Source organism: Ascidiella aspersa, chromosome 9 (genome assembly GCF_963924565.1).
Source record: "Ascidiella aspersa chromosome 9, kaAscAspe10.2, whole genome shotgun sequence".
NCBI lineage: Eukaryota > Metazoa > Chordata > Ascidiacea > Phlebobranchia > Ascidiidae > Ascidiella > Ascidiella aspersa.
In genome coordinates this window covers 15,651,738-15,678,832 of record NC_139455.1, presented here as the reverse complement: position 1 = coordinate 15,678,832, position 27,095 = coordinate 15,651,738, and the positions used below count along the sequence as shown (strand labels likewise).

Below are 27,095 nucleotides of genomic sequence, written 5' to 3'. Positions count from 1 at the left end.
ATTTTAATTTTCCCTTTTAAGCGGTTTATAATTTCTATTTATGTATTTTTTTTACCATCGCAATTGAGTTTAATAATACGAAACGGCATTATACCTAATCTCATTGTGCGCCGCCCCCGAAAAGTTGAAACGACGCACCAGAACGTTGCGATCCAGGATTTTTGTTTGGGGGGCTTAGATCACAAAATTACTTTAAACGTGACGTTACAAAGTTACATCTAAACGTAGTATCATAAAAATGCAATCTTACCTTACGAATCGCCTTCAGCGTGTTCGCTCAAATTCTCTGTCTAATACACTGTAAACTAATGCTGGAGTGCCTAAAGATTCCATTTTAGGTCTTTTGATATTTCTAATTTATGTCAATGATATTGTGCCAATCTAACTTCCAATGTATCACTTTTTCCTACTGATACACAAAACTTTAACAAACGATCCCAAAATTTGGGGCGGTGAATTTTAATACAGTCAAAACATCTGTACTCAAAATATCTAAAAACCGACACTGCCATCCTACAATCACTTTTAAAGGTTCAATATTACTTAAACATGACGGCCACAAGGTCACAAATACTCGTTATTCTGGCATTGACATATAGTGTAAAGCTCGTACTCGTCTAAACATTCTGCGTGAGATATCCACACATCTGTTTCGCGCCGCATACCACTGTTTTTTTACAAAGCTAGCATTCTTCCAATACTGGAATACTCCGATATTATTTATGGCAATTGTAGTATAAAGTCCGGCAATGTCTTACTTGAAAGTTTTCAATATGATTCAGCTAAGCTAATTCTATTGTGTATGACAGGGGCGGGCAACATACGGCCCGCGATAGGATTTTGAGTGGCCCGCAGACAGTTTACGGTTTTACATGATAATGTGGCCCGCGGCCACAGCCTACCGCAATCCCCTAGTACGTTCTTACTACGTCAAATAATAGTGATTGTTAGTTAGTCTTTAGTTTTTGTTTTGGGTTAAAATTAGACGACTCCAGCCATAAGATCGAAATAAGAACAACATCAGCATCACACAGTTCGGAAATAAAACTAACACACAGTACGAAATAAGACCATAAAATAGGACTAATATCAAATAGTCGTAATACCGTCTAAATCGGAATAAGTCATAAAACCTGTCGGAATAAGACCTAAAACCAGAATCAGGCCAATAAAACATTTTACCTAACCCCAAACCTTACCCCTAAGTACATCACTAAATTAACTAATTATTTCAATCCTAACCCATTTTCTAGCCCCACTCATTACCCACCGGCCACCAATAGCCCCAACATGGCCAGAAAATCAGGTGCCAAAACAATTCAAACCAGGTCGCCCAAATTTCAACACCAAAGCGCCCAATGCCATGGCCCCCATCGTCCCATACCTTCTCCCTACAGTTTCAGGCGCGATTTTGGTCCGAAGAACTTAGGACTTATGCCGACAGATTTGTGTCTTATTCAGACGATGTAGTTATTATTCTGTCGTAACTGCGTGTTTGGCTTAATTATGTTGTTGGTGTTAATACTATGGTATTATTGATTTTTCAGCTTTATTTAGGTATTGATGATTTTTAGGTCTTATTATGTGTTCCAAATTTAAATTTAGAGTTTACATCAATATCATTCCTTGGATTTAGCCGAGAAACGTAAAGTTTAACAAAGATTGTATGCCGAAGTACTTTTTCAAGTCGGCAATAAAAAAATCAGTTGCTCACAGTGCAATGAAAGTGTTGCCGTGTTTAAAGAGTAGAACATTAGCCGTCATTATGCGACAAAACATGTAGGTCATGCCAGTAGAATTAATATATCGATCAGGAATCCGGCCCGCCAAGTACTTCAGTTTCCCATATCAGGCCCGCCGACTCGAGAAGTTGCCCGCCCCTGGTGTATGAGATCGTTTAAGGGGAGATGTTCAAGCTTTGTCATGTTTCTTTAAATTAATCCATCATATTGGACCATCTTTGCAATCATACATGCTAAAGTGGTTCTCCAACTATTTTGAGCGCGACCCAAATCTGAGTTTTATGAACATCTCACGACCCAAGCCTCAAACATCAAAATATGTTTTTTTTCTGACATACATAAAATACAGTTCTATGAAGTAATGATTTATTACAAACAAATAATAGATTCTAATTTTTAACAATACTACCGCAACTAATGACCTAGTTAAAAGGAACAAACCTATAGCTAGCTTGGAAAAAAACGAACCTATAACTCGAACTGAAATAGATGAGTAACGACCTCAAGTTGCGAATAAATATTACACAATATTCTCCATTCTAATCCCAAGTTAAACAGTGACTAGGACTGCAATATAAAAACGCTAGTCTTGTGTGTGTAATATGAGCTAGCAGAATAATCTTCTAAAAATTAAACAAACTAATACAGTAACTGTGCGGCTACCGCTTACACCAATCTTAGCAGCTACTGTAGCTGGCTGCCATTATAAAAACGTTTAGAAAACCTTTTATGATGCAATAATCCAGGTTGCCACATGAAATGCTTATGATGCAATAATTCGGTCACATGATTGCATTGAAAATACTTGAAAAATGAACCGAAAAAGTTAGTTTGCACAGGATTGAATCAACATAGAGGCATAGAGCGACCCATTTTTTGACCCTGTGCGACCCATGTTTGGGTCGCGACCCATACTTTGAGAACCCCTGTGCAGCTAAATGATGTTCAGTTTTTTTATTTGCAGAACATCCGACTCTATAGTCTTCCGGGAAAATTAGCCTATGGTCTGTATCATCAGTTTCAATATTGAAGAAATATATTAAACGTCATTTTTTCTGTAAAGCGGTCAATACGTACCACCTATACTGGAAGGATCCTAAAGTACAACTCCTTTCCTTGTGTGTTGACACTAGGTCAGATTCTACTGAACACAACTAATAGGCATTTTGTATTTGTTTTTGCGGAGCTTCTTAAACTGAAATACATTTGTTTTTTGATTGAAGAAAAAAAACGTACTACCGGTACAACAAATGTTATCGATTCGCGCAAAGCGATAAAACGCCTTCATATCATTTAAGTCACCAACAGTTTTATTTTGGAAGGTACAAAGAGAAGCACGGCGCCTTTGAGCGAAAACATTTTTATCAAAATGAGCATACCAGAAATTTAACTCGGATTTTCGCGATAACGAAAAGAAATACGCAAAAATTATAGTTTGGGTGGCATGGCCACGTGCCCCACCCTCTGAATCAGCCCCTGCCTAATGGGTCTATAATTAGAGAACGATTTTGCAAGCAAGAACAATGCAACTAGATCTATTGGCCGACGTTAGAAGGATTTATCACATATTTTTTGATAGTATATGCTAATGCAACAAAAGTAAAACCATAAATGACACAAAACAATGGTAAATTTATTTGTCGAATTCAACACAAAAATATTTGTTGATAACCTTAAAAAGCAAAATCGAAGGACACCATCAATGCTGTCGCCGAAAGTGATTTAACTTACTTTAGAAAAATTACACATGCGTAAATAATAAACTAAAAGACATTTAAGCTATTTTCCAGCTATTTTTAATTTGCAAGAAGACAAATACTTACATAACTAATATAGGCTATAATAAGGAGTAATATTCGGCTTGCGGTCGACAAAAGATACATAAACTAAGTCTGTGTTATTTCGGTGCACCTAGTTTTAACAACTTTTTGTGGAAAAAGACAAGCCAGCAGGTGTCATAATTTCAAAAGTATATTTGGACTCAAGCCATAAGATCGAACAACACCAACCTCAGAATAAAATACAATTCGGAATAAAGCCAAAATATCGATTTTCGTTTTTTTTTATTAATTAGTATTAGCCTAACTTGACAAATAAGCTGCATAAACCGCTGAATGTTACCTTAAAAATGACCTTTTGAATAACCCGGTAGCGCCAAATAGTGACACTTTGGTTTTCGCAATATCTTGCTGGAGAGTTATGCCGGTGCCCCCCCAATGACCGCTCCGTGGCCCCCCAGGGGGGAGGGGTGGGCTGCGAGGGCCACGGTTAAGAAATCCTGCACTAGATAAACAGATTCAATAAACATGTTTTTAAGCTTTAGATAAAGCAAAGCTGTTGATAACTTCGCTAACGAATGCAACTTTTTTGGCCCATATACGAACGCATTTGATTCTTCCTTTTTAGGACTAAAAATTAGCGTTCGCTTGAACACTTAGTAAGATACATTTCTTAACACAAGAGATGCGATAGGACACGCACACATGAATACTTTTTCGTTAATAATTGAGCTTCTTTGCTACTTTCGACGTTAAAATGGTGTTCTTTTAGTACTACAGAGCCTAATGCTCAAGCAAGGTTTCAGCACTCTCTTTAATAATAGGGTTAGACTCAGTATCTAGTTCCACCAGAAACGAAAATCTTTGTTAAACACGATCGTATGCTGCAATTCGGGAAAAAATACATCGAAAAATACCAATCTTCTAATTTGCTTGGTGAGTAAAGCGACGTGTTTTTACGAAATTCTGAATTAATATTTAAAACATTCACGATTTTTAGGTATTGTGACAATGCTGTCTGTAAACATTGAGGTAGCTCGTTTGTGATTTGTTTTAGCATTGCTTCGTATAGTAGCATCATGTTGTAAAGTAACTATCAGGCATTGACGCTAATGACCTGATGGCCTAAAAAACAACCTAATGGATATTTCACTTTAAACAATAAGACGATCTACATCTATAGCACTATCGGTGATATCTCTAAGAGAAATTATAACTTCACATTTTTTTACAAGGACAACGTCGGTTGGCCTTATTAAGTTATTGCGGTGGGTCTATTTTGCCCCCACCTTAATCCGCCCCTGCCCCTAAGTATATCATTAACGATCCCCTAATAATTTCAATACTAAGCCATTTTCTAACCCCACCCATTTCCCACCAATAACCCAAGCAGGACAAAAAATCCGGTGCACTGATGGCGCCGGTCAAGTTCTGGTGATATTTCGGTTATTTAGGCCTTCTTTCGATGTATTTAGGACTTATTCTGATGAATTTCGGATTTATTCCGTTGAATTACACCGAAAGCCATCGCAGACTCACCGAATCTGTTGATCTATGATGCAAGCAGAACAGACTAGAAAAAACAACTATAGCATGCAGTGACGTTCGAACTCACGTCCTCCGGTCAAGCCAGAACCGTCGCTCTACCAACTGAGCTATGCAAGCTCAGAAGGGAACGAGTCGAGAAACAACCCATACGACAATTCTTGCTCAATCTGTTAGTACAAGCAACTCATTGAAGGGGATCCACAGTACCATATCATGTATTCAATGAAACATTCACACATATATGTGTTAATAACTAAGATCTTGTGAATCAGGTTGGCCTTCGATTTTTTTGCACTTTAAAAACGTATTTACAATTACTTTTAAGGAGGCAGTAAAGTCTTGGCGCAAATTCGCTCAAAAAAAGCGTTTACTTGGTTTAAAATTCAAGTCCACACGTCGTCACCCGCCTACTTCTATTAAAAAACTGTAATGAAACTACTTTGAGAAAACGCGATAAATTTTACAGTTAATCTATTTTAGTGTTTGTTACCCATTCGGGGCAGACCTGGCGAGCGAAGCGAGCGCGATTTTTTTGGTATACCGGTATTTATTTTAAATTTCTTGTTTTTGTAACATTTAAAAAAATGGTTAAATATTTGTCGATGATATTTGAATATGTTTTCCGTTTGTCCGCGACGCACTTGGCAGTTTTCCACGCCGCAACAGTAAAGAAGCGCTGATCTAGTTTAAAAAGGGCATCAAAACGTAAACACACTGGAAGTATAAAGATCATTGGCGCGAAGCGCGAAAAATTTTTGCATTTACAGACTTAAAATAGTCAAAAAGTATTTAAAATGGACTCGTGTCTAATTCGTCAAAGAGGCGGCGGGCCTGATGAAGTATATTGGCAGGCTGGTTCTGATACAGATTTGCATTAACAACAAAAAAGCTTTTAATTGCACTTGGATTTAAGTTTGTTTAATATAGTCGAGGTCAGCGTACGGTCACTTAAGCCGTCTCTGCAAATCTGAAAAACGCCGCTTTGCGCGGGTGCGCAAAACGAATTTTAACATTTTTTTGAAATATTCATTATTTGGCGCCATGAGCTCGTACACCACTACAAAGGTTAAAAATATGTCTTATTTTGGCGAAAATAGGCCATACTACCTAGGGAACCGCGAAAATAAGCTGCCTATTAAGCAAAAAAATGTACATCTGTTTTAGTTTGGGGGGGGGGCATGGCCATGACCTTTTGTGGTGCGAACATGGAAATTTATTTTGCTGAAGCTGTGTGTAGTGTGTGTTGTGAAGAAAAAAAGCAGTAAAGTTCGGCGCAATTATTTTTTGTCATTTTTTTATAGTTTTTAAGCTGCTTACCATAAATTCGTTTTCTAACACCCGAACAAAGAGATTTACCTGAGGTACATAAACTAAATTACAAACACTATTATTTGTTATTATGATCGTTAAAACATTCAACAAACAAACTTAACTTAAATTTATGCTTGACATTTATACTTATTTTAGACAAAATATTAAAAACTATCTGCAAATTATTTTTTTTTATAAATCACCATACAACTACTGGAAAGCATACAAAACAATATAAACTTTTTTTCTTTTACTCCGGTCATTTAGATATTTCTTGTAAATTTTAAAATTTATAGAAAACCAAAAAGTTGCGCGATTATTGAGCCGAATATATGAAAACTATACGCACACCAAAACTTCCTAAAAAAATACATTCTTGTAATTTAGATATTGAAAACGGAATAGGTTTTCCGAAAGCCAGTATTACAAAATATTACAAAAACATGATTTCCTAAAAATCCTTATAGAAAGAGCTATTAGAAAGTGTACCTAACAATATAAGCTTAGTCTCCCATATTCTGACCATTCATATTTTTGAGTCTGGTAAGTATTTGCTGTTCTGGCTTTGTAAGAAGGCCAGCAACAGCCAGGTGGCAACAAAGAATTTGTGAATCCCGTAATATAGTAACACAAACAATTAAAAGTACACAAGCAAATAAAATTTTAAACGTTCTCACAAGCAATAAAATACAATAATCTTACATTAGCACACTGTAGGGCAGGGGTGGGAAGCTTACGGCCGTCGGCAAAATCCGGCCCGCGACCTATATTACAAACTGGGCACATGGCGATATCTCATATTTTCTAGCTATCTCAACTACGAAAAAGCAAATATTTTTTGCGCTTTGCGTTAATCTTGTTCTTACATTGAGTGTAACTTGCAAAACAACCTAGTTTTATCCCTGATTAACTGCCTTGCGGTGACAATAAGATGCGTAAAGTATACACAGCTAACATATAACGGCCCGCGGGGATCTTTTTTAGTTTGGTTTTGGCCCGCGACTGGAAAAAGTTGCCCACCCCTGCTGTAGGGTGTGATTTTACAGGAACCTGTACGACAACGTGATGTTACTTCTTCAATTGCAATATCTTAAGGATGCCCGAAAAAACATCCCTCAGGATAAACTCGAGTTTTTGTGTTTGTCGCAAACCAAATAACAGATATGTGTAATCAGTGGTGGGATTCAGCCAGTTCGCACAGGTTTTATAGAACCGTCTCACGAGATTTTATGAGTTCAGCGAACCGGTTATGCGGTTAGCATTACTGATTACTGTCAATGGATTTTCGCGATTTTTGAGATCCAAGTAGCTTACGTGTTTTTTTTTTTTTTTTTTTTTTTTTTTTAACAAATGCTACATTGTGATTGTTTGTCTGAATATTAAATTGTTGCGTCATAGGTACAAATCATGAGCCGACTGCTGCGTTTTAGTGTGAATGTTAGCAGTTATGTTATTAGTGATGGGATTTTTGTCGTATAGGCCTATTATGTAAAAAAAAATATATTCAGTTATTTGCCGAAAAGTTTTTTTGTAACAGAAACGGTTGACAAATATGTTCTTTATATAAGCTAATATCGCATTAACACCAGCAACATTTTTTAATTAAGCTATCTTGTTAAGCTTACTTTCTAGTAGGCTACCGTACTTTAATTAATAGTTTAAAAAGAATTAGCCCAATGTTCCCAACCAACTTACTTTTTTTAATATAAAGGCCCGTTTACACTACAGCTGCACTGAGCTGAGCAAAGCGTAAATTACATTTAAATTCTATTGTGGCGAGCGTTTCACGCTTTGCTAAACTCAAGCCTAGTGCAGCTATAGAAAAACGTTACGTTTTGTCGCGATTTTTACGTCCAGCGCAGCTCACTGCAGCTGTAGTGAAAACAATTTCAAGCCCAGTGCAGCTCAGCTCCGCTCAGTGCAGCTGTAGTGTAAACGGGCCTTAACTGGGCTACAGAAAATTAATTTCGCTGCAATTATCTGAACTGGCAGAGTGGAAAACTAAGCTTTTGTTGAAATTTTAATATATACTTTGCGAATAGTTTTTCTTTTTTAAATAGCTCACGTGAATTTAAATGAAGTGTATTTTTTTACAATATGATTTCTGATTGTAGGAATTTATGGTAAGCGGTCTAAAAAATATAAAAATAGCATGAAAAATAATTTCGCCGTAATGTAAATGGTTGAAATGTTTTTAAGAAAAGGGTAGCCTGTTTAGAACACCAGCGCACCCACATGTTATGGAAAACTGATATGACATATTATCATTTTTTAGGAAAAGGCTAGGCGCTGGTCTAGAATCCTACCACAACAAACGTTATTTGGGTTAGGGTGCGGGTTAGTGTTTGGATTAGGGTGGGTCAAGTATTATTATTAAATAATGGATATACTAATATACTAATACTTGACCTACCCACACCCAAACGCTAACTCGCACCCTAACCCAAATATTGTGCATTGATTTCATAATATATAAAAAATCGGTATCGGGTATCCTTTGACAAAGTTGTAAAAACTCAGGTATCGTTAGACGCTAACTTAAAAAGTTAACGACGCTGGTTCTAGAATCCGGCGCTGGTCTAGAATCCTAAAAGCAATGCATAATATGTGGGTTAGGGTGTCGGTTAGTGTTTGGGTGTGGGTAGGTAATATTGTTTAACACTATTACTGGACTCACCCAAACCCAAACGCTAACCGGCACCCTAACCCAAATAATGTTCGTTGTGGTAGGATTCTAGACGAGCGCCTAGAATCCTACCACAACGCACATTATGTGGGTTAGGGTGCTGGTTGGCGTTTGGGTTAGGGTGAGTCAAGTTTTATCATTAAATAAAGACTATAATAATATTGTGGGTTGATTTCATAACTGTGGTAGGATTCTAGACCAGCGCCCTAATTTCCACTATGCTATTTATTAAGATAGTATTCACTAAATAGCAACAATAGAGTTGTAACTGTAAATCTGATTTTGTATTGAATCTATTTCACCCAATCCATTTTTTTCGCAGATCTTTGTCTGCCGCTGAAAAGACTTTTATGGTCTGATTTTATTAAAAGCAATATGTTAACCATTTACTAATAGGTTATGGTTACTTTTATTTGAAACAACTTTTGTTCTGGATCCCTGAATGGTAAAAGTTCCTTTTTGTGGTGTTTTAAAATTGAAGAATGGATAATTCCAAATCAGGTGATTTTGCATATTATATTATCTCAATGTTTTAACATTTTTGTGCTTTAATGAACTGTAAAATATGTCTGTATTATTTAACTATACCTTAAAATGTTTTTATCGGCTGCATAGTATAATCAAAGTGGCTATTTGGCTAGATCGCTCTTGTACACTTGCACCTATACCAGATTGGTAACTTTGGATTTTGCACGGGGTAGACGATTTAGCAGCTTGAAATTGCGCGGCTGTAACAACATTTCCACCCTAATTTACTGTGAAAAATGGATTTTTTTACTGAAAATTGATAGCCCGGCAAAATTTTTGCGTGTTTAGGCGAATTTTTGTGGCTGACTGCCTTTTTATGTTGATTCTACATGAAATACGTTGCCGAGCGGGAAAAGGCCTTACTCTCTAACCTGGTCCCAATATGTGAATATTTATTGATTTGGGTTAGGGTTGTGTTTAGTATTTGAGTGGTGGTAGTATTAGATTTAATTTTTAGAGTTTCACATAATTTCAATGATTTTTTTGGAAAGCGATTTAACTTACTTTGTTAGCGGTCCAATATATAGCCTCGAAGTGCTATTTGACCACATCACTCTTTTAAGCTTGCACGCATAGCGATTATATACTGTTAATTTGAATTACTTTGGTGTCCAGGTGAATAGCCTATTAAATATATATATATATATATATATATTGTTAAAATAAATAACTTAACTTTGACATGTACAGAGCCTTCTGCTAATGGGATTTCACCACCGAATATTTTGGAGCTTGTTGCACAACTAAAAAGCAGAGTTCAAGATGACACAGATGAACTCAACAGACTTAAAAGCTTGGATGATTTTATGCACAATCCAAGTTTGCAGGCTTTGTTAGAGGTAAAATAAAATTGTCACAATAAAATGTACACAAATTTTACCTAACATAACACTGCTTTCTTTATTTAAATTTAATACACTTTTGTTTCATAAGTCAGCTTCGTTGTTTGAAAAGCCTTAGTAAATAAATACTAATTTACTGCTTTGCTTGATAATCTTATAACTCTTTATTCAGGTGTATGAAACGATACAAAATGACACTTTGAGGCCTTCAGAACCAACTTCTGACAATGCAATTGGACTTTTAAAAGAGGTATATATGTATATTTGTAAACATACAAGATACATGTTTGTAAATTGTAATCAATAAATGAATAAATAACATCTGTACTGCCAGCACAGGCGCCAAACTTTCAAAATTCCAGGGCGTTATTTTCTTTACAGTCCCACATTGCTTATTAATCATATAAATATGTAAGCTCTTAGATAACAGCTGTTACCTGTTAACTTTTTCACACCTTTAGGCTAAAAATGTTATCATTGAAATGGGCAAAACGTAACAATATTTTGCAAAAAATTCAAGTTTTGAGATTCTATGGCCTACTATACCTATATGGTAATTCAGTAAAGTTTTAAACACCTTTGGAAATCTAAAACTGTGCTACAGGAATTCTTTTGCACATTTATTGAAAACTTGGTCAAATTCCAGGGTGTTTTGACGCCCTACGAGAAATCAAGGGTGCCTAAAAATGCTCTGCACACCCACGTTAGGCGCCAATGACTACCAGTAGTCAATTTATTTTTTTAGTTCTAAATTTTAGGCAATATTGCTATCACCCTAATGGGTATAAATAAATGACTCTTTTTTCTTATTTAAAAACTTTGTCTCTTGTTTCTAATGATTAATTGCTGATAAATGTATGTGTTGTTGTGTTTGCAGCTTCAAGAACTATCTCGGGTTTTTTCAGACAATAAAATTCTTGAAGGCCTCACATCAGCTTTGACTAACTCGCCTCATTTATTAGCACTCCTCGAATGTCATGACAGAATAGCTGGCAAGGTAAACCACTTGTTATGAAAGACTACTTTGATATATATATGTGCTAAGTTTGACCACTACTAAATGCCAATGGTTTCAATACTTTCTAATCCATGGTTTCTGATTTTTTTTATAAAACAAACACTTCGAACTTATTTGTGTGACATGTCTGTTAAAAATAATTACCAACCAATGTAACTCAGCTGAAGGTGTTTCCCAAATATTATGTTTTTACTGTTTTATATAATCCCCACATACACATATATATGTAAGAAGGTTCTAAGATGGCCAATAGAGTAGATTATTATCACAGGAAAATCAATAAAAGTGTGTATACAACAAAAAGTTGTGTTTAACTTAAAATCTTAATTTGTTTTTCATTTTTACTTGGGTCACATTGCTTACAAAAGAAAGTAGATGGTAAAATCATTACAGTTTTGAAAGACTTTTGTAACAAACTTGGTTTGAAAACTTATGATTTTTCAGTTCAGTAAGTTTTTAGAACCCATTAGTATTTTTTAAGCTTGTAAAACAGTTTATTTAACCAAAATTGTATGGTTATGGTATTTCTTTTGTGTATACAAATATTATATTTAGGTATATATTTATTACATCAATTGACCTTTTAGTTTTAATCTACCTTTGCTCAAAAGGCAGTGTGTGGATTGGCATGCAATTTTTGTCAATACTTATAAAATATTTATATGTTTCCTTATTGCTATAAATTACATACACATGCGGCTTTAACAAGGCCTAGCCATGCAATCCAATTTAAATTGTATCACTGTCCTATCATGATGTAAAATGCTATAATTTCATATATATAAACAAGACTTTTGTATATTTAATCTTGCTTATACATTTTCATAAAATTTTGGTTTCCTTTTAGGACTATGGTGAGCCTTATTTGAATGAATCAGTTGATGAAATTACTAATGATGATGAAAGTGCAAATGAGGAATCAATGAAAGTTGTCAGGCTTGTCAAGGCAGATGAACCATTGGTAAGTTTAACAGTTTTTTTTTAATGTATTATATATTGGAAATTATGTAACTAAACAGTTCAAGTTTTTTAAATGTGTTTATAGTTGTAACTAAAAGCCTTGCATTTTACATTATTAAGGACAGTTATGTTAAATCGTTTAATAAACAGCAGAAAGATCTTTATATCAATAATTTTACATTTTTTATAACTACATTTTTTTTAAATATAATGAATACAAAATGTAATTTTTATTATTTTTAACTTTACAATTTACTTCAGTTTTAGTTTGTTACCCTAAAATGTCGGTTTAGAATCATGTTGCTTAGCCAATATTTATCTCTGCAGGGAGCAACTATAGCCACAGATGAAAAGTCTGGCAATATTGTTATTGCCAGGATATTAAAGGGTGGTGCTGCAGACAGAAGTGGTGAGAATTTTTGACCCATTACGATTTGTAGGATCTGGTTTCAATGACTGACTGCATTTAAGAAGCATTAGTCATCAAAAATCACTTTCTGAAACCCAATATTTCCTGTGAAATATAAAATTTAGATAGAAAGGGCCATTTAAACTTCACAATTTAGTTTAATGTTTTAACCGAGTGATTTCATGTCTTATAAAGACTGGTCTGGTCATTAATTCCCTATTCTATATAAAGGTTGGTTTATATAGACTTTTGTTTAGTCCATTGTCTAGACTTGATTTTTTTCCAACCTTCAAAGTAATTAACTTAAAGTAATCAAATTAAAGTGGTACACACAAGAGTATGTATATCTAGTTGTGAGTTAATCTTGACTTAGTGACTGACATTTCTCAAGTGGACGGATTAAATCTTGCAATTATGTAGTGCTTTAATTTTAACTGTTACATCATTTCTTTTCCTCTAATCATTGTAAAAGCAAAGTGGTAAAAGATAGTTGCATGTGTATGTCTTTGTTTACATGCTTAATGTTTGTTGCAATTTGATGTTTATATTAGTATTTGTTCTAAGAGTTTAATTTTTTAAATAGCACCTTGTATCGCAATAAAGGCTTGAAAATATGTGCATAATTTTCACAAATGTAATGTGTTTACCTTGGTAGCACAATTTTTTTGTATTACTGATCAGAAGAAGTATATAGGGTATATATTTGAAATGAAAAAAAAAAACGTTGCTCTGTTTCAGCCATCTATAAAATAAATACACCAACACATATCACCACTACAGCGCCAATTAAACAAGGCTACATTTCTGGTGGCTTTTCAATACATACTTTCTGGCCTGCAATGCAAACACTTACCCCATGTGTTGTTGTTCTTGTTCAGGTTTGATCCACGTGAACGACATTGTGGTAGAGGTAAATGGCAACATCTCACAGGGAAAAAAGCCTGAGGACCTCATTGAAGAACTCGCCGGCTTCAGGGGCCCACTAACCTTTAAACTGATCCCGGGAGAACTTCCCAATGAGGCAAATGATGAAAATGTCAGTATAACATTGTTTTTATGGGATTTTCTAAGGGGTTTGTGCCCCAACAGTGCAGCTTCTTTTTATTGAATGGTGCTTAACAAGAAACTTTTTTTGTATTGCTAAAGTAATAAGCTAACTTATCAAACTATACTTTTGTTAATCTTGCCAACCATCGGCAAACCAATTTATTCAATACCTATTGTTTTATTATTGTAGCTTTACATTCGTGCGAAGTTCGCCTTTCAACCAAAGCTTGACCCTTTAATACCTTGCCCAGAAGCGGGTGTGGAGTTTCAGCCCTGGGACATTCTCAAGGTCGTTGCAAAGGATGACAATTCATGGTGGCAAGCAGCAAAGGTGTGACATAATTAACAGAAAATTCAGAATTTTGACTTCTTACTGTTTAGTTTTTTCTCCTTGTAATATTGTTTGGTTGTAGTGATATTGCACTTATTAAACGGATTAGTAAAATAATAAGCTTTTACGTAATACGATTGTGTTATTATCGATATTGAAATTTCAACATATTTTGGAATTGCTACGATTGTGTGAGGTGACGGCTTAAATGTCAAGTTTAACATTGATGGCGAATTCGATATTCGTTTCAGATCGACAGCAAAATGCCGCTAAATGTCAACGACATGTCGACCGACAGGGCTGGTCTCATTCCCAGCCTGAAACTTCAAACGAGGTTAGTCTGTCGGCAAATTTCCAAACAGTCGGTTTCGCAATATTGCCTTTCCAAAAGGTCCAAGTTTAAGTTCACTGACCGAAATCATGTTTGTCACGATAGATATAGAGTCGGGCATGTGCAGCCAGAAGGAATTAGTAAAAGAATGCAATATTTTGTACGTGACAGAATCCACTGATATTTGTTACAGAGTCACCTAATACGCTTAGCAAAACAAGGCTTTCCGCTTTGATTTTATTGCGCGAATACAGCACTTTTGTTATCTTGGCGTGTATTTCTTAAGTATTGAAAAAAATCTTTAAACATTTAATGTTGTGAAGTTTACCCGTAAATTTCAGTGGGTGGTTGTTTCACAAAAACTTGTCGTAAACAAACAAATATTATACAATTTAATTGGGTTATGCGAGTTTTCATGTCAAGGCAACTTACCCTCACTCCAGAAAGCACTTTATTCATCAGGGTTATATATGTATAACATATAGTTGTATTCAGTCCTGCAAAAGACTCTTTGTGTACAGGCGAGAGCGACTGAAGAAACAGGCCACTCAAAAGTTGAACGACACCATGTCGATGAAGGGTAGTAGTGCGAGCCTGTTGAGCAACCATCGGAAAACCGCCTGTAAGTGGCCATCGAGTAAAAATTCCTATTGTTCTCTTTGGCACGCCGCTCTGGCAACAAAATTAAGTGGATTTTTGTCCCGTTAAAAATTTCATGTTGTTTGTTCTTTGTGATGTTCTCATGAACGATACAACATACGATACAACTGACCGTAAGTATTTCCTGCTAATAATAATTCTATGCAGTCCTATTTTCTAAGCCATAAATTGATGTTTACCTTTCGTGCTACATTCATGCTTTAAAAAGAAATTTTGCCCAAATTTATAACAGTTATTTCTTCAATATTTCAACAACTTCTGTTATCTTGTTTACGAATGTACGATTGTTACTTTGTTTCACAAAACATTGGATTGACTGGAATTAAGCTTCCACGCAAAAAACCCAACATCTTGTTTGTATTGGCCCCTACCATCAAAACGACCCCGAATCCACACCAAAATGCAAATCTCATACATTGAGATTCACTCGTAAATTAAACTGCACTCTCAAAGCGTTTTCTAAATAAGGTCTTGCGTGATTTTTTCATTCGTTTTTTATCAACTTTTATTAATGTTTTGTAAATTTTGCAGGGAGCGTTATTCGATCAAGTTTTCGGCGAAAGCGGAGCGGCACCCTATCAAAAACTGTTGCGACAAAATCAGCAGGTTAATAAACCAAGATTAGTGCATTTTCATGTATTTCTTTCTAGAATGATGTGCACACTCGCAATGCAGTTTGTAGTGATCGAAACACACTGCATCACACAGCAAAGTGGTCGTGGGAACCACTGGAAAGAAAACAAAAGTTGTACAATGCCTCATTGCCAAATTTTGTCAGTTTGACTTGTGTTATATGATTTAAAAATGGCCCCTTTTTGCAATTTGACTGACTGTTACACACGTATAGTTGGCGTATACGGCATTGCGAGTTGAATCACTTCGAAAGCTGTAGTATCTTTATTCAAATGATTGTTTCACAGTATATCTGTTAGTGTGTTCGTTTGTCAAGCAGGAGAAACTAGTTGTTGGATATCGCGATTATGCTGCCGGGACCGGTGTTACTATGAAATGTGTCAAACTAGCAATCCATAATAATCGATTTATTGATTTTTGTATTGCCCGCGTACTAAAATACCACTACACAAAATATATTTACATTTGCTTACTTGTATGGATGGCTGCGCTCAATACACTTGAATTGTAGTAGCCACACCCTGATTCTGGAATTACCATTGAACATTGTTTTGAACTGGGTGTCTTGATGTCCTAAAAATAATTTCATTTTAATATTATATATATTTTCAAAAATTATTTTAGAAATAAGTCACAGATCACTAGCCATTTAAAAATTAAATTGAAGTTGAAACTTAAAAGATTTTTTCGTTTAAAACTAGAATGTTCGCAAAGGTGCTTTATTCAGGTAGAAAATCACCAAAAGAAACGGCCATAACCTGTTAAATTACCGCGATTAAAACCCACTTATTTACTCAGGGTCCAAACCGCCCGAAGACCCCTACTTCCCGCCCTACGAAGTCGTTACCCAGATCCCTTCTCTTCGCGAGGCGGAAAATAAAGGGGAAGGTTACCGACCACGCCCCATCGTTCTTGTTGGTCCCCAGGGCGTGGGGCGCAACGAACTCAAGGACCGTTTGATCGATTCCAACCCCTCGCATTACGGGGTGCCAGTCCCACGTAAGTTTATTGACAGTGTGTCACCGACAGTACGATTTACGGTATTGTTAGGTCCAGTATGGCAGAATGCTGGTGACTTGGCGACTACGTCGGCCGAAGAATGAACCAGAAAACCGAAGAAATTGGTTAAAAAAATAGATACTTTTTTAACTAAATTGTTTGTTAACAGCCTTGTTTATCACCTAAGCATGGCAAAGTTAGTACATTCCTTTGGCAAACACATCATTTAACTTTGCGCGACAAAGAAAACGAGGAATTTAGGCTAAAAATGCTCGTCACCAGAAGGCTGGCAAGATTCTGCCAGCCCGGTTAGGTCATACATGCACACAACCAACACAAACACTTCGTTTGCGTCGTTTTGATGTAAGCTGACTTGGCATCGCGTGACTCGAAATAATCCTTCTGCTTTCCCGTCAACGTTTCGACCTGTATGTTAAACCAGTGGTCGGCAAACGCCGGTCCGCGGACCGGTACCGGTCCGCGAGGAGTTGGTTACCGGTCTGTAGCAGGGTTGTCAGATTAAGATTTTGTTTAAACACGAACTGTACGTAAATCCTGGTACAAAGTCAAAAATAATTAAATGTATTTTTGTCTTTAAAACACATTTACCTTCGATTTAATATAGCCTACTACTCCATGGTTGATTGTTTTGATAAAAAATCACAATTAGTATCAAGCTCTCGTGAGGTTCAAAACAAATAGTGTGTTGTGGCTATATGAGTTACATAGCACGTTCACAACATCCATAATGCATATTTTTATTACCAAATCTTACTCCAAGTACTTAAAATATATCGAAAAATGGGCTAAAATATCATGTGTTTTAATTTTAAGCGAGCTCACCTTAAGTGCAATAGAATAAATTCATGCAAACAATGTTTATAAAACTATGTCCCATAATGAAATAATTAATTATTTAGAAATTTGGGCAGGAAAGGTTTCGAAACAACGTATGTATATTAATTAGTTTTAGCCTCTATAGTTTTAGACTCTATAAAAATGACAAAAAAGCCAAAAAAATCATGATTTTTCTGACATCAACGACGTTAAAAAACTTATTTTTGTTGTCAAACAAAAACATTCTGGCAAGCCTTGTACGTATGTCTATCCTATACTTTTCAGGTGTCGGTCTGTAGTTCGTACTTTTTCATATTGCCATTATTTTGTTTTCGTTTTTATATTACGTGGGCTAACTAATGAAAGTGTCGCGTAGGGCCTGGTCAAAAATGTGATCATACATTATTATATGTTATACAAAAGTGTGACCTCTTTTGAAAGAATGCTTTAAATATCCTTATTTTGACAAGCTGGTAGGCTAAGAACATAGGAATTGGTAATAATGGTATGCAGTGCAATTTAAGAAAAAACGTAAAGGCCTAAAAGTTTTATTGAAATGAGCCGCGGGCTGGGTTAGATTAAATTGTTTGGCTGGCCGGATGCCGCCCGCGGGTTTCAGTCAGTAAGTTCAATAATTCCTAGATGGGACCTTCTCTTTGCGGCAAAACAAGCATAAAGTTTGTTAGTATGTGTTTGTTCGTCACAGTATCGGTTTGTTTTACCTGTTTAAGATACTTCAAGATCGAAGCAAGCGGATGAGGCAGACGGCCAGGACTACCACTTCGTTACAAGAGAATTCATGGAGTCTGGTATTCGGGAAAACACGTGAGACACAAATGTCTGCTATAACGTTCGGTGTTTTGTAAACCCCATCGAAATTTTTAAACAATTTAAGCACAGCTAATGATATCCCGGCTACAAATAGTTCAGTCTTGGCCTAATACATACCATGTGAGTTGTGACAATGACTTCAAAATACAGTGGTATATAATATATAAAGCTTATAACTGACACTGGTTCGCGCTTTGTAGCGTATACCAACAAAACCAATACTCGCGTTTAAATTAAAAATATCTGTGTTCTTTTGTGACCTTTTTTTATATTCAATTTCGACAGCCCCATTAAAGCCCGAAAGTTAAACAAACGTATATCTGGTTCTTTCTGTGAAAATATATTTACTCCTAATCGTTTTTTGTCAGTTTTTTGGAGTACGGCGAGTACAGAGGCAACCTTTACGGCACGAGTTTGGACGCGGTGCGAACCGTTATGCGATCCCAGCAAGTGTGCGTTCTCACACCCTACCCCCAGGTACGTTCGACTATTTACCCCTGGATCGAGTTTTGTTGTTTATTCCCTACCGATTTTCGCGTAGATTTACTACCCCCTTAGTTGCGTGAAATTTTAACCCCTTTCCTATGTTTTGTTGTTATTCGGCGAAATAGCATCGTCCCAGAACCGGTACATTCAATTACTTTTCATAAGACAATGGTTCTCAACGTTTCTAACCGCTTATTACCGACTGTACTGGCTTTTACCTGTATTTATGTACCACTTAGTTTTAACAGAAAAAAAATTCTAATTACCATGTTTATATTAAAAAAAAATTTATGTGATAGCAGCTCGCATTCAGACCCTAGTCGCAGATACGGCCAAAAGAGTATTTAACTTACGGTATAGCCGCAATAATCTTAATCTTAGAATACGTCGATTTTTTTTTACAAACTCCCACTAAAGGTGCGTGTAGTACATGTTACGAACAACTGCCCCAAGAAGACACATATCGTAAAATTTTATATTTTTTATGTATTACAAGACATATATTCGTTAGGCGCTAAGCATACTACGGACGCGTGAATTCCGGCCTTTCATAATTTACGTGAAGCCCCCCAGCGTGGAACAGATGAGGAACTTCGGGGGCTCGGTGGCCGGGGGAGACAACAACATTAACCCCAAAGCTGCCATTGAGCGGCCTATGCCGTTTTCGGTGAGTTCTGAACGTTTATACTTTTGATAAAACCTTATTTTATTTACAAGAATAAATAAATCCGTAGTATACTCCACAACTTGAATAGTTTCTTGATTTGGGTTAATAAAACAGTAGTTAAAAATGTTCATGCCTTTGGACTTTTTCTCACCTTTGATCGATTACCTGTAAGCAGATATGAGCCGGGGTTTAAAGTGAGTGTAACATTATCTGCAGGAGCACGAATTAAAGGGACTCATTGCCCGCGGTGAGAAGATGGAACAGACATACGGACGTTTGTTCGACTGCTGTGTCGTGAACGACGACATCGATCGCTGCTTTGCCGCCCTCAAGGACTTTTCCTTTGCGGCCGAGAACGACCCGCAGTGGGTTCCCGTCGACTGGGTGTCGTGACTTGCTGCTCGACACTAGTCGCCTGAACGCTTTGGTTAAAACACCCTGGTGATGTTTGAGGAGTGTTTTTTTGCTGGGCATTATCATCCCGCTTAGTTAGACCACAAATTACGATTCGATTCCAATTTAAATCATGCCATCTTATACTTTGGGTCGCTATAAAATGTCTTTTTAGGTTTGAACTTTTTCTTTTGAGCGGTTGGTCACCATTTATTTGTTTAAAATCTTCGTTTAATTTACAGCCTTTTAAAGGCAAAAAAATTAGATTTTGGAGGTGTTTAAAATGGTTGGTATAAAACATTTTTACGCAACAAACACTAAGAGTGGAGAGACATTGCGAGCTTTTGCTTTAAACTTGGTGTTTTGCGCACTGGGGCTTTTTAACGTGCCAAAGCTTCGCTCGTATTTTAAAGCGTAAGTGTTTTTTTTTTATTTCAATTGTTTTTTTGCGAAAATGTTTACAGCTGAATTTGATTTGGACTTGGCCAGAAATTTGGATATCGACGGACAGTTTATGGATATAGTAGGCTCGAATAAACAAATTGGCCATGAACAGTTTGTTGAATTATGTAACATGATTGATTTGTACGTCTTACACCGACCGTTTGATAGCAGAACTTAATTTTCCAATAGTGCTTTTGCCAACATTGACTTTTTAGCACGCAATTGCAGGGTAAACTTGTTATATTTTTGCCTCTTGTTTTCGTTATTCTTTTGCTACGTATGGAACAAAAAACACAAAAGGTAGCTAAATGACTGAACTTTCCGACTAATTTCAAGGTACTACTTTTGTGTGGTTGTAATTGCTTTTAACTTTATTATGTTTTTTATGTATTTGTCATGTGCTTTGAGCGGTGTAGGTGATTGGTTATTCAACGACTTATATATAACGTAAACATTATAATGACCAATAGTGCGACACCAAACCTGAGTAGATTTGTGAATCGTTTTTGCTTTTAGTGATGTATTTTGTTAAAGTCATATCTTACTTTAAATTGATCTTAAAAGTTTTTGTATCGTATTCAACAGCAAAATGTTGGTTTGTTTTAATGCAGCAAATTCGAGCTTTTCAATTTGTAATATGCCAAGTTCTCGATATTGCTTACAATAGCAGTTGGCGGTGCTGTCCAAAGTAACACACAATTTCGCTCGCTGGTGAAACATACTCTAGCAGTTTCATAGTGGTGTTTTGTCGCTACTCTTGCTGGTGGTATTTTTATAGCTATAGGCTATAGCGCCTGTCTGTTTAGAATCGAAACATTTTTTTCAAGTAGGAATTAATCTTACAAATGCATGTCTAAATACAAGGGTATGTCTAAAGCCGCTTCTATTTTAGGGTAACTAATGGGTACTTTGCGTTGGCGCTTGACACTCCCGCCTAGTTCTATAAAACATGTTCACCTATTTTATCTCACTGGAGTTTCATTGTGAATGCCAATTTCGCACTTCTTGTTTTAACTGTTTTCTTGTAAGTGTCCTGTTAATGCCGATTTGCTTGTGTGAAAGACCAAAACTTTTAGTGTGGTTGTTAGTTTTAGTTTTACGTGTGTGCTGCAAAATCATTTTTAGTTTCGTCACTTTGTGGTAGTGCTCCGTGTTTTATGCGTTTCAACATCCCTTGCCTAAGATCGTGTAAGTATTTAGCAATCATTATGACCAAAATGCGAAACATCGTTAACTTAAACCTTGCTGGTAATAATTGTACTTGGAAAACATTGCTAGCATTTTTAAATTGATCCAACAAATTGTTGTTTTAGTTTGCAAATTTTGTTTTTGTATTTGATTTTTATACGCTTTTACTTGAAGGCGATATGCTTAAACAATGCGTTTTATTTGCAACATATTTGAATTCATATAAACAGGTTGTCTTACGTGACTATGTATTGTTGCACTAATTTTTGTATCGCAAATTTTTAATTGTGGCGTCTACTATGTCTTTTGGCTAAAACGCTAATAAAGTACTACTTCTTCCTAAGTACGGTTTAGATCACGACATGCAAACCTTGAACATATTGTTGTATACGTGGACCAACTTCTTCTTTTCAGTGGTTCCTAATCTTTTTTATTCCGGGGCCTAATTTTTTTATGAAAGTGGCCCACCATGTTCTGTAAACCTTTTTGTACTTACTTTACCCCATCACCCAAATAAGATATATTAATTTAAATTTTTGTCTGCAATTTCCGCCTACAAGGTCGGACTATTTCTCGATAATTGTATTGATTCTAACAACAACTGAATAAATTTCATTTTAGTAATTAAATTTATCTACCAACGGACGGAATTTGAAAAGTAAGCTGCCGCGCTAACTATACGTAGCAAATAAAAGCCATAAGTCTTGTCATTACCAACCCGCTGATCGAGCCGTTATTGTATTTCGTGTATTTAATTCGTTATTTTAGGAAAAAAATATTTGTCAGTTTTTTTCTGACGATGCCTATGGCACATTAATTAACCAAAGTTTTCAAGTATTTTTCTGTCATTGTTTTTAATTACATTGGAATTTACACGGCGTCATCCAGGATCACAAGTAAAATGTGTAATAAAAATACTTTTAGGTAACGCGAAAATGCAAGTTGGGTTAATGATGATTTTAGAGGAAGCTTGGCGCCTTTAGGAGTCTTAACGATTTCCTTTAAACATCATTGTTCTATTCGCAAAAAATACTTCCGGATACCAATATTGTAGGCCTGAATCTAACACTAACCCTGACACCACCCGAACCCAATATGCTAGCTCCAAATAGGCTATAGATGGGCGCCCTATAATCAATGTATAAGACAATCACTATATAGCCCTATGCTACCTGCGCAAAGGTAATTTTAATTGGTATCGAACATCAAAAGTCGCACTTATTTCCGCATGAAAGAGTAAAATTATTTTTCCGTTCATTTAATAAGCGTGAGTTTTACCCAGGCTTTGACGCCATCCTTAGTACTTGGATTGGATAAACTTACCCTGTGGAACACTCAAAATGGTACCGTACAAGGATCACAACAAGCCAAAATATCTTCGCAGGTCGCACAATTATTAGGTTCGAATTGGCAAAACTTTTAATTGAAAACCATATGTGACACATTAGGTGAATAAAATATATTTGCATGTTGCTCGCATATTTCACAGGAGTATAGCGGTTACATAGCGCTTTTTGGCTAAAAAGATTTTAAAAACACTGAAAAACAGATATAGACTACATCCTATGCTGATATACCTTAAAAACGTGTTTAGGCTACTAAAGTTTAGCAAAAAATGTAGTTTGGGTCGGGGATGTAGGGCTATTATATTCTCAGCACCCAAAAAGAGGACATTTTTTTGTCGGCATGTAAAAACAAAAGTAGAATTGTTACGTTTCAGTTTGATGATGTTTACATTTCCTACGTAGTTGCAGGCAAAAGTTAAACAAACACAATAACAACAAATCAAATTTATTTTTTAGATTGAGCCCATGAATACTTTGCGGTTTTCTTAACTTTTGCCAATCGGAAATTATCTTTTTAAACGAGGTCGTGAAATTGTTTTTACGAAATATCATTGAAGTTATATACAACCCTCAAGTTAATTACTAGAAACTGATTCAACTAATAGGCTGTCTCTATCTTTGCACCATTGTGGCTGCATCAAAGGCCCATAATGCAAAAGTAAAATTGCGCGATTTTTTTGAATTTTTTCTGGCGCAATGTTGCAATAACAATCAAGAAGGTATTGCTGGTAGGGCAATTCGTTGGAAAACCTTTTTTAAACCAGCAATTCGGCATGTTCCATGGCTATAAACGCCCCGCCTAAAAGTATTGTTGAAAGTATAGCCTAAGGTAAGCAACTAACTCGAAATGCGAAAAAAGAAAACATTTGGGCATTTTTGCACGTCCTCGAAGGACCATTCACTTCGTTTGAGAAAGAGGACAAGTTCTGTTAAAAGAGGACATATGGTAGGCCTAATATTGTATGTATATTACCGACTACCTCGTGTAAGCTACTGTTAGATTTTCTCCATAACAGAAGGTCCATAGTGGGGAAGCGAAGGGACTAGAGAGGTTGGTTCTGGCCCCGGCGAGAGACAAGGCCCGTCTCTCATTATAAAAGCAGAAACGAGAAGGAGGCGATTAATGGAATGCAGTAGGAATATAATAGCTAATAATGCTATAAACAGGCCTACAGAGTCAATACAGGGACATGGCCTGGTTGTCCTTGGGTTCGCCCCTGTTTTATCAGACAAACTTACTTAGCCCTTACAGGCCTACAAACATAGGCTACTACTCCGTGTACTGTGTTGTGTAAAAAATCAACACAATATGTAGGCCTACTACATTTAAAAAAGCATTCCTTAGGTGGAAAGTTTGTCCACGCCTGAATTAGTGTAGCTCAAAATTATTAAACAAATAAAAAAATAACTGCTCTTTGTCGCTTTTGCCTTTCATTTCAGAAAATGTTTGAAATACACAAACACAAGCAAATCCTTACTTATTTAAATTGAACACCAAAAAAATATATTACATCGTGGGCCTCACGCGGGCCGCATTAAAGGATTGTGGGCTATACGTCGTACAGGCCTGTCCTTTCTGATATGGAAGTTTTCTGATACTTTCAGAATAAAATTATCGTTACTAATTGTTACAAAAACAAAAACCAGTTTTTCTAATACATAATTGTGAAATTTAAACAATAGCAGTCAAAAACTTATAATATAATTTGTAAATTGCTGCCATTTTATATCCCTAAAAAACTTTAACACTTCCTCCGAAATTGAAAACTTTGTTGATTTAAAAAAAAATGGAAAAATGACACGACGACATAACTTGCCATACAAGAGACGTTTTTTTGAAACAGTTAAAAGCAAATATAAAGGAGTAGTTTTGTTTTGCTGCAGTGGTTTAATAAAAGATACGTTATGAATTTGTGTCGTGGTAATTGTGCTTTTGTTACCTGGAGTTTTTTTTATGAGGACGCAAAAAAACGAATTTGAAGTGTCGACGTTGGTCTAGAATCTTTTCGTCCCGGGTATTTGCTAACTTTATTTTGCTTAGGGTGTTAGTTTGGGTTTATACTGGTCCAGTATTATTATTCTATTTATTCCCCATATATATTAGTTTTATTCTTGCAAATGCCATTGTGACAATTCGATTCGTTACTGTTAAAAATTGGTAGGATTCTAGACCAGCCCCCTGAGTTGTTATATGCTTCGAGATTGAAAACTTTAGATATTGAAGGAAGTGAAATACAGGTGTGGGATATTTGATGACGTTTATGCAGATTGGGGAAATGCAGGACAGGGCTTGTGGTGCAACTATAACGATGAATTAAGAAAGAGGCTATATGCTCAGCTCAAGTGTTTACCTAACTTTGAAATTCGCACTACTGTAGGCTGATCTGCCAAATTCCAATACGATTTATTGCTAAAGTTGTTTAAATAGTAATGCAAATTTCAAAGATCCGGTTATCGAAAGTTTGGTAAACGGATTTAGCAATAAATTGTATTGTAATTTTGGAGATCCAGTTCGTAGTTGCAAACGAATTCTATAGCCATTTAACAAACTTAAATTTTGAACTGTGGGTCTGACTCATTCTTCTATATTTAAAAAGGATCGGTTACTGTACAAATTTTGAAGTTCCATAACGTGCTGCTAAGCAAATAGCATCACACATGGTCAAAAGTCTTAACATTAAATGATCAGCAAAATGATCAAAGTTAGCAATATTTTTTTTTTTTGAACAACTAAATAGAAAGGTGGTATATTTAATCTTTGGTTATAAATACTTAAATAGGTCAAAAATTGTCAGACGTTGTGCCAACATTTTTGCAATTGTTACTCCGTCCTGGCCAATACTGATTGACCAGTCTGAATTCGTGGCACTTCCACGCCAAGATCTTGGGTGTGTTGAAAATATTACATGAGTTGTTGATAGTTATGGGTGGATTTGGGTTTAGATAAATGGTTGTAGAGGCCTTATTTTGAGCATTTAGGTCTTATCTTCATTTCATCATTGTTTTGACTAGGTATTAGTCCTATTTATGCCTTATTCCTCAGGTAACTCTACCTATGAGGTAGTTCTAATTTAGGTCTTCAGACTGGAGTCCTTTTCAAGATATGCAACTATAAAGCTTATGGAATAAAAAATTGCAAGCACAAACAAAATTACCTTTATACAGTGTTTGCAAAACAATGTGTGTAAGAGATTTTCTTTAAAACAAAAAACTCTAAGAATATTTTTAAACAGTCCTTTGCATCCCATCTCTCCAGTTTCCGAACCCCTGGTTTGGATAGTCACAATAAATTTATTTTGTTTTTTTAGTTGTAATATTTATTTATTTGTTATGAAATCTACTTTGATATAAGGGTAGTTTTTAAAATAATGGACAAAGGCAGCCAAGTTGAGTATGAAAGTTGTTATTCATCTGACATCATATCAGGTGCATTTGACATGAAAATTGCTAGATCAAGTACAAAGAATCCGCAAAAGCGATGCCACGAAACATCTTATAATTTTTGTAGCAGCACACCTAAAAAGATTATACTTGATAAAACAGACTCTGGTTTTCTAGGTTTTGAAAACATATCTGAAAACATTTCAGGCTTGAACTCCTATCAAGACTCAGAATATACTTCTGTATCTACAATTGCAACATGTATGACATCGGACACAAGGTCACAAAGCATCTCAAAGTCTAAAAAAAATTCCACTTCTAAAAAAGACTTATCCAAATCAGATTTTCAGTTGAGAAGTGAGGAAATATTTGAGTTTTCTGATATGGTAGGTGACAGCAAAGCAAAAGCATATCATAAGATATTTAGAAGTGATGCATAACTATGTTGTTAGCCTATTCAGTGACATACTAAATTGAAATGATTAACTGGCAACAGGAGATACAGCAGAGCTCTACCATATGCCATGACAAGACAGTACAAAAGTATGCAGTGTTTAAACCACATTTTTGTTCTTGGTTTCACTATATATATATTATGTTTTCTATTTTTTTTTTGTCATGCAATCCTCTTCTACTATGTTTTTTTTTTACTTTCTCTTTCATTTGTACTGTTAATCTTGTGTCATACTTAATCTCTTT

At 35.7% G+C, this 27,095-nt stretch overlaps 1 protein-coding gene across 2 annotated transcripts; it reads left to right on the top strand.

Moving 5' to 3' along the window:
* Nucleotides 1-9,394: 9,394 nt before the first annotated feature.
* On the top strand, nucleotides 9,395-22,012 carry LOC146133214 (MAGUK p55 subfamily member 7-like). Of its 2 annotated transcripts, none has more exons than XM_083396563.1 (16): nucleotides 9,395-9,566; nucleotides 10,284-10,432; nucleotides 10,608-10,685; nucleotides 11,313-11,432; nucleotides 12,301-12,414; nucleotides 12,741-12,822; nucleotides 13,701-13,858; nucleotides 14,060-14,200; nucleotides 14,452-14,534; nucleotides 15,053-15,153; nucleotides 15,723-15,797; nucleotides 16,623-16,823; nucleotides 18,392-18,485; nucleotides 18,860-18,968; nucleotides 19,489-19,644; nucleotides 19,861-22,012. In XM_083396563.1, exons 1-16 carry the CDS (start codon nucleotides 9,548-9,550, stop codon nucleotides 20,035-20,037), a joined length of 1,857 nt encoding a protein of 618 aa, XP_083252689.1. In that variant the 5' UTR covers nucleotides 9,395-9,547; the 3' UTR covers nucleotides 20,038-22,012. The 2 variants fall into 2 exon arrangements, with proteins under 2 accessions (XP_083252689.1, XP_083252690.1); XM_083396564.1 differs by having other exon boundaries at nucleotides 14,060-14,202; nucleotides 14,460-14,534.
* Nucleotides 22,013-27,095: the final 5,083 nt, after the last annotated feature.

Bases quoted from the DNA above. Each gene is read 5' to 3' on its own strand.
- LOC146133214 (XM_083396563.1), top strand. The intron at 12,823-13,700 runs GTGAGAATTTTT...GTTCTTGTTCAG, and splicing joins TGGTGCTGCAGACAGAAGTG to GTTTGATCCACGTGAACGAC. The intron at 18,486-18,859 runs GTGAGACACAAA...GTTTTTTGTCAG, and splicing joins TCTGGTATTCGGGAAAACAC to TTTTTTGGAGTACGGCGAGT.